Genomic DNA, 8,719 nt, shown 5'->3' with positions numbered 1-8,719 from the left:
GGGAGGTTATAGAGATAGGGAGGGGTGTAGGGGCTGAGGGAGGTTATTAGAGATAGGGAGGGGTGTAGCAGCAGGAGGAGGTGACAGAGAAAGGGAGGGGTGCTTTCTTCATAGGGACAGGCAGTACCATCCTGGTCATGTCTCTGGATTAGTAATCCAGACATCAGACTAATAGTTTGACAATGTGGATTCAAATCCCACCATGGTGAATGGTGAAATTTAAATTGAATAAAAATTTAAGCTTATGGCAATGATATAACCATTATTGGTTGTCATAAACACCCATGTAGTTCACCAGTGTCCTTTTGGGAAGGAAATCCCCGGTGTTTACCTGGTCTGGCCTACATGTGACTCCAGAGTCTTAACTGCGCTTGGGGCAATTCGAGATGGCAATAAATTCCAATGATGCTGGCATCCCATGAATGAATGATTAAAATATAACAGGGGTGTAGAGTACAAGAGCAAGGAGGTTGTGTTGAACCTGTATAAGACCCTTGTTTGGTCTCAACTAGAATATTGTGTTCAGTTGTGGGCACCACACTTTAGGAAGGACATAAAGGGCAAAGTGGAGTAATAATTGATGAGAATGGTTCCAGGAATGAGCAATATCAGCGATGAGGATAGATTGAAGAAGCTGGGACCATTTACCTTGGAGAAGAGAAGGCTAAAAGGAGATACGATATAGGTGTTAAAATTAACAAGCTGTCTGGGCAAAGTGGATAGGAGAAACTTCTCTACTTGTGAAAGAATCGAGAATGGGAGGGCACCAATTTAAAGAAATTAGTGAAAGAAGCAAAGGCAGCAAGAGAGAAAGCTTTCTTACTGTGCAAGTGGCTAGGGCCTAGAATTTGAGATAACAAGGTGTAGAGCTGGATGAACACAGCAGGCCAAGCAGCATCATAGGAGCAGGAAGGCTGACGTTTCAGGCCTAGACCCTTCATCAGAAATTGCTGACTGAGAGAATAGTAAAGACAGGCAAAATCATGGAGTTGAAAACGTAGTTAGACTGTTATTTGCAATGGAACGTGTGCAGGTTATAGCAAGAGGACAGGGAAATGGCATTAAGTGAACTGCTCATTTGAAAGCCAGACTAAGTGGTCCCCTTTTACAATGTCACTATTCTGTGATTCTGTGCAAAAGATGACACTTTTGGTATGTCCTTTTTTTCAGTAGTAACAACTGCACTTGGGAAAACCAAGTGTTGGGCCTGAAATGCGGTCTATATAGGGATTTATTCTTAGTGCCCATGCACTGTGTAACAAAGTCTCAAGGCACACACATGGCTTTGGGACCTCCCCACGGTGTGTTCTTTGTAAATTGTCAGTAAACACTTTCGTGTGTGATGACTTTTCGTAGAAACATAGGGGCAATAGTAGGCCATTCAGCCCCTCGAGCCTGCTCCACCATTCTCGATCATGACTGATCATCCAGCTTGCTGCCTTACTCCCACTATTCCCAGATTGCTTTATATCATTAAGAACCAGGAAGTTATAAATTTGTGTTCTGAACATAAACTCAATGACTGAGCTTCCACAGCCTCTGGGATTGAGAATTCCAAAGATTCACCAGCCTTTGAGTAAAGAAATTCCTCCTCAGCTTGGTTCTGAATGGCCTGTTCCTTATTCTGAAAGTTTCTCCATGTTCTAGACCGCACAGCCAAGGAAACATTCTTTCTTCATCTAATCTGTCTATTATTCTAAGAATTTTGTAAATTTTTTTGAGATTGCTTCTCATTCTTCTAAACTTAGAGAATGCAGGCCCAATCTCCTCAAAAACAGAAATTGCTGGAAAAGCTCAGCAGGTTTGGCAGCAACTGTGGGCAGAGATCAGAGTTAACATTTCGGGTCTAGTGACCCTTCCTCAGAACCCAATCTCTTCAATCTTTCCTCACAGGATGGATAAGTCAATCTTTCCTTAATAAAGAGACCAAGATAACAGACCCAAAACTCCAGGTGAGATCTCTTATGACCTTCCCTCCATCATAAGGTCAGAAGTGGGGATGTTTGCCGATGATTGCACAATGTTCAGCACCATTCACAATTTCTCAGATACTGAAGCAGTCCATGTTTAAATATAAGAAGATCTGGACAATATCCAGGCTTGGGCTGACAAGTGGTAAGTGACATTCGCGCCACACAAATGCCAGGCTATGACCATCATCAATAAGAGACAATCTAACCACCGCCCCTTGACATTCAATGGTGTTACCATCACAGAATCCCCCACTATCAACATCCTGGGGATTATCATTGACCAGAACCTCAGGTGGGTCACCACATAAACGCAGTGGCTACAATAGCTGGTCAGAGGCTAGGGATACTGTAGCAAGTAACTCACCTCCTGACTCCTGGAAACCTGTGCACCATCTACAAGGCACAAATCAGGAGTGTGATGGAATACTCCCCACTTGCCTGGATGAGTGCAGCTCCAACAATTCTCAAGAAGCTCGACACCATCCAGGACAAAGCAGCCACTTGATTGGCACCACATCCACAAGCTCCACTCCCTCCACCACCGACGCTCAGTCGCAGCAGTGTGTACTACCTACAAGATGCACTGCAGAAACTCACCAAAGATCCTTAGACAGCATCTTCCAAACACTCAACCATTTCCATCTAGAAGGACAAGGGCAGCAGATACGTGGGAACACCATCCCCTGCAAGTTCCCCTCCAAGCCACTCATTACCTTGACTTGGAAATATATCGTCATTCCTTCACTGTCACTGGGTCAGAATCCCAGAATTCCCTCCCTAAGGGCATTGTGGGGCAACCTACAGCACATGGACTGCAGCGGTTCAAGAAGGCAGCTCACCCCCACCTTCTCAAGGGCAACTAGGGATGGCCAAGAAATGCTGGCCAGCCAGCGACGCTCACATCCCACAAATGAATAAAAAAATCACCAAGGCTCTATGTAACAGTAGCAAGACATCTTTACTCCTGCACTTTGGATTCCCTTGTAATGAAGATCAACACACTGTTTCTCTTGCTTGCTGTTGCATCTCCACACTAGCTGTCAGTGAGTTCGGAGCAAGGATACCTGGTCACTTTGGACATCCCCAATTTTCCAATCTCTCACTGTTTAAGAAACACTGTACACCTTTACTCGTCTTACCAAAGTGGAAAATCTCACATTTATCCACAATATATTCCATGCCCTTAGCCACTCGCTCAGCCTGTGTATAAATCCTTTTGAAACTTCTTTACATTCTCCCCAAAACTCACATTCCTGCCAAGTTTATCCACGCACCTTATTCAAAAACAAAATTCAGGCAGAAAAGATAGAATAAGTTCCTCCAATCAGGAGCTAGACTGAGTGATTTCTGTTGGCTTGCTGTACTTTCTTAAATTTGTTAAGGATTTGTCACATTTATTGTCCATCCCTAATTGCCCTGCAGAAGGAGGTGGTGAGCTGCTTCCTTGAACGACTGCAGTCCTTGGGGTATAGAGAAAGCCACAGTGATATGAGAAAGGGAGTTCAGGGATTTTGAGCGAGCGAGGGGGAGGCAGTGGCTCAGTGATAATGTATCTGAGCTGGTAATCCAGTATCCAGGTTAATGTTTTAGGGACACAAATTTGAATCCTGTCATGACAGATGATGAAATTTGAGTTTGGAAAAAAGAAGCCTGGAATTAAAATGGTGACCGTGTAAATGTTGATTGTCATAAAAACCCATCTGGTTCGGTAATATCCTTTAAGGAAGGAAATCTGCTGTCCTTATCTGGTCCGGTCTACATGTGACTCTAGACCCATAGCAAAGGGGTTGATTCTTAACTGCCTGTGAAATGGTCAATTAAGCAGCAATTATGCATAACCCTAGTAAGACCCCACTTCGAGTCCTGTGTGCACATCTGGGCACCATACCTTAGGAAGAATGGTTTGATCCTGGAGGGAGTTCAGCATGGGTTTACAAGGATGATATCTGGACTTCAGGAGTTATGAGGAAAGATTAGACCAATTAGGCCTTTATCCTCAGAATTTTAAAAGAACAAAAGAGAAGTACAGCACAGGAACAGGCCCTTCAGCCCTCCAAGCCTGTGCTGATCATCATGCCCTGACTAAACTAAAACATAAACCTTCTGCCCTTATTTGATCTGTATCTCTCTAGTCCCTCCTTATTCATGTAACCATCCAGAAGCCTCTTAAATGTCACTAAAGTGCCTGCTTCTACCACCTCCTCTGGCAGTGCATTCCAGGCTCCTACCACTCTCTGTGTGAAAAACGTTCCACACACATCTCCCTTAAACGTTCCCCCTCTCATCTTGAACCTGTGTCCCCTTGTAATTGAAACTTCAATCCTGGGAAAAAACCCCTGACTATCCACCCTGTCTATGCCTCTCATAATTTTGTAAACCTCTACCAGGTCTCCTCTCAGCTGCCGTCTTTCCAATGAAAACAATCCTAGTCTTTTTAACCTTTCCTCATAGTCAATGGCCTGGAGACTGGGCAATATCCTGGCGAACCTTCTCTGCACTGTCTCCAAATCTTCCACATCCTTCTGGTAATGTGGCAACCAAAACTGTGCGCAACACTCCAAATGCGGCCTAACAAGGGTTTTATAAAGCCGCAACATGGTTTGGCAACTGTTGTACTCCATGCCCCGGCTGATGAAGGTGAGCATGCCATATGCCTTCTTAATCACTTTGGCCACCTGTGTTGCCACTTTTAGGGAACTGTGGACCTGCACGCCCAGATACATCTGTACGTTAATGTTCCAAAGGGTTCTGCCATTTACAGTATAATTCACACCTAAATTTGATTCTCCAAAATGTATCACCTCGCATTTGTCTGGATTAAACTCCATCTGCCGTTTCTGTGCCCAAGTTGCCAGTCTATCTATATCCTGTTGTATCCTTTCACAATCAGTGGCACTATCAGTAACTCCACCAACCTTTGTGTATTTGCAAACTTATTAATCAGACCACCCACATTATCCTCCAGATCATTTATATATATGACAAACAACAAAGGACCTAAGACTGACCCCTGTGGAACACCACTAGTTACCGGTCTCCATTCTGAAAAACATCCTTCCACCACTACCCTCTGTCTTCTATGACCAAGCCAGTTTTCTATCCATCTAGCCAGGCCACCCCGAATCCCATATGATTTTAGTTTTTGTACCAACCTGCCATGTGGGACTTTATCAAATGCTTACTAAAGTCCATATAAACTACATTCACAGATCTTCCCTCATCAATTATCTTTGTCGCCTCTTCAAAATATTTGATCAGATTGGTGAGACATGACGTTCCCCGTCTGAAACCATGCTGCCTGTCACTAACTAGTCCATTTTCTTCCAAATGTGCATATATCCTGTTCCTCAGTATCTTCTCTATAGCTTCTCCACCACAGATCTCAGACTCACTGACCTATAATTTCCTGGATTACCCCTGCTTCCTTTCTTAAACAAGGGAATATTGGCTAAACTCCAGTCCTCTGGAACCTCACCTGTGGTCAAACAAGATGTGAAGATATCTGCTAGTGCCCCAGCTATTTCTTCCCTTGCCTCTTGTAGTAACCTGGGATTGACCCCATCTGGACCTGGGGTCTTGTCTACCTTAATGCAATTTAGGATACCAAAAACTTCCTTCTTTAGTATATTGATATTCTCTAGAATATCCACACACTCATCCCTGACCTGAACATCAGTCATGTCCTGAGATAGTAGGAACTGCGGATGCTGGAGAATCCGGGACAACAAGGTGCAGGGCTGGATGAACATTTTCTGATGAAGGCTCTAGGCCCGAAACGTCAGCCTCTCTGCTCCTATGATGCTGCTTGGCCTGCTGTGTTCATCCAGCCCTGCACCTTGTTATCAGTCATGTCCTTCTCCTTGGTGAATAATGATACAAAGTACTTATTTAGGATCTCTCCCACTTCCTGTGGCTCCACACATAACTTCTCTCCTTTGTCCTTGAGGGGCCTTACTCTTTCCGTTGCTACCCTCTTTCTTCTAATATATGCATAAAAAGTCTTGGGATTCTCCTTGACCCTGTTTGCGAAAGACATTTCATGGCCCCTTTTAGTCTTCCTAATTCTGCGTTTAACTTCCTTCCTAATTTCTCTACACTCCTCAAGAGCTTTGTCAGTTTCCGGCTACCTAGACCTATCGTATGCTTCCTTTTCCCTTTTGACTAAGTTTACGATTTCCCTTGTCATTCATGGTTCCTAGATCCCGCCATTCCTATCCTTCAGTTTTGCAGGGACATGAATGTCCTGCACTTTAATCAACTGGTTTTTAAAAGCCTCCCACATGCCAGAGGTAGATTTGCCCTCAAATAACTGCTCACAATCCACATTCCCCAGTTCCTGTCTAATTTGGATGTAATTGACCCTTCCCCAATTAAAAACCCTCAGCCGAGGGCCACTCTTGTCCTTGTCCATGACTACTCAAAATCTTATGGAGTTATGGTCACTCAGCCCAAAATGCTCTCCTACTGAAACATCGATCACCTGTCCTGACTCATTCCCTAATTCCAAGTCTAGTATGGCCTCCTCTCTGGTTGGTTTGTCAACATACTGCCTCAAAAAGCCCTCTTGGACACAACTAACAAATCGCTCTCCATCTGAGCCCCTGGCTGTAAGGGAGTCCCAGTCAATAAGAGGAAAGTTGAAGTCACCCACCACAACTACCCATCCCAGCTTTTTTCACACCTTTCCAGTATCTGACTACATATCCACTCCTCTGTCTCCCGTGGGCTGTTGGGAGGTCTATAGAAAACTCCCAACATTGTGATTTCACCCTTCCTATTCCTGATCTCCACCCATAATGCCTCACTGCAAGATCCCTCCGATGTATCCTCCCTCAACACAGCTGCGATGTGATCCCTAGTCAGCAATGTAACTCCCCCACCCCTTTTGTTTCCATTTCCGTCTGTTTAGAAGGTTAAGAGGTGATCTAATTGAGGATTCCAGGATATTAACAGGGTAAATAAAGATAAAATATTTCCACTGGTTGAAGATTCTAAAACCAGGGGGTATATTCTAAGAATTAGGGCCAGGCCATTCAGGCGAGATGTTAGAAACGCCTCTGCATGCAGAGAGTGGTGGAGGTTTGGAACTCTCTTCCTCAATTCAATATTAAATTTAAAAATGAGGTAGACAAATCTTTATTAAGCAAGGATATCGAGGGATATGGGCCCAAGGCAGGCATATGGAGTTAGGCAACAGATCAGCCATGATCTTATTCGAGGAGCTGAATGGCCTATTCCTGATCCACTGTTCCTGTGAGCTTCTTGGTTGCATTTCAACTCCAGGAAGTCTAAATTGAAGCTATTGGTTTCAGTGTTTAATGCTTTAAAGAGAGGGTTTCATTTATTGAAACTCACAGACTCAGAAGTAACACAATACAGAATTTAAGGAGTTCATTCAGCTCTTCCTGCTTGTGCTGGTTCCTGTATCAAACTGCCTGCTGTTGAATAGTTTGGGTGTCTCATTGCTTTATTCTTGCCTTATTGAAGATTTATTGAAGATTACCAACCTACGTGTAAATTTCACCAAGTTACACACCCTGGGAGACAACCTGCTCGATTCACGGCATGAGATTGAGGAGAAATACTACTACGCTGTGTATGAATTGGTGGTGCGAGGAAATTGCTTCTGCTACGGTCATGCCAGTGAATGTGCCCCCATTGAAGGAATCCGAGGAGATATTGAAGGAATGGTACAGTAATCCCTTCACGAGTATAGATCTGAGATCCACAATAGATAGATTGAGCCAACAACACCAACTGGGGTCAGACGTGAGAATGAGCAACAGGATGATGTACTAGGGGGTCGGTAGGCACCCATAAGGGGTCAGATTGGAGCCAGGGAAGTTAACAGCAGTCACAGAGAAGCAGAGTCAAGCAGATTCCATCATACAGTGACATACTTTTTTTTTATTTAGTGCTTTAATTGGAGCAAAACATCACACAGCACTTTTTTAGGAGCAGTTATCAGTCTGAAATTCACAATGAGCCACTAGTGTATAGGCATCTAAAATACATTGAAAGAATGTCCAGAGGGGAAGAAAAGCGATTTTAAAAAAATCATACTTAGAAATGAATGTACTGGGTGTACTTTGGAAGTATTATATGATGGGTCAGACCAGAATGTCTCAATTGCAAGTTTCACTGGGTTGTCTTTCTAAGAGGTGCTTACATGTGATGTATGTTAGAATTACAGAAACATAAAACAGGAAGTACTCCTAATGTATCATCCAGTCCATGGCATACTGTGGGAGCTAACTTAGTCGTACACAAACAGTGGCATCTCAGTTACAGATTACTGAGCAAAGCTCCCTTTTATCTGTAAAGTGAAAGGTTTGAGAGCTGCAAAGTCAGTTTTGCAGGATGAGTTCAGTTCCTGTATGAATAATATGTGATAATGGTTCACATTTCACATCCAGATAATTTAAGGAATTCGCTGAACAGCTTGGGTCCAACATCATCATATCACCTCCACATCACCCTCAAGGGTATGGGTTTGCAGACAGACACAATGTCAAGAGACATAAGAAGACTCAATCCTCGCCTTGTTGTCACATCCGAACATCAAAGCAGTACCATAAACAATATTTTTCAGTGTAAAGAAAACAAATCATTCAGGAGTTTCAGAGATAGCAGGAACTGCAGATGCTGGAGAATCTGAGATATCAAGGTGTAGAACTGGATGAACACAGCAGGCCAAGCAGCATCAGAGGAGCAGGAAGGCTGACGTTTTGGGTCTAGGCCCGAAA

The 8,719-nt window shown here is 43.7% G+C and overlaps 1 protein-coding gene across 1 annotated transcript in view; it reads left to right on the top strand.

Annotated features, from left to right (window-relative positions):
- Positions 1 to 8,719, top strand: part of lamb2 (laminin, beta 2 (laminin S)) — a 141,876-nt gene that overhangs the window by 35,343 nt on the left and 97,814 nt on the right. Inside the window, exon 7 of the mRNA XM_048606656.1 lies at positions 7,461 to 7,663. Coding sequence (XP_048462613.1) covers positions 7,461 to 7,663 — 203 coding nt within the window. The remainder of the gene's footprint in view (positions 1 to 7,460; positions 7,664 to 8,719) is intronic.

Source organism: Rhincodon typus, chromosome 16 (genome assembly GCF_021869965.1).
Source record: "Rhincodon typus isolate 14 chromosome 16, sRhiTyp1.1, whole genome shotgun sequence".
In the NCBI taxonomy this organism is placed as follows: Eukaryota; Metazoa; Chordata; class Chondrichthyes; order Orectolobiformes; family Rhincodontidae; genus Rhincodon; species Rhincodon typus.
Note: the sequence above shows the minus strand (reverse complement) of the source record. Positions and strands in the feature narration are given on the sequence as shown.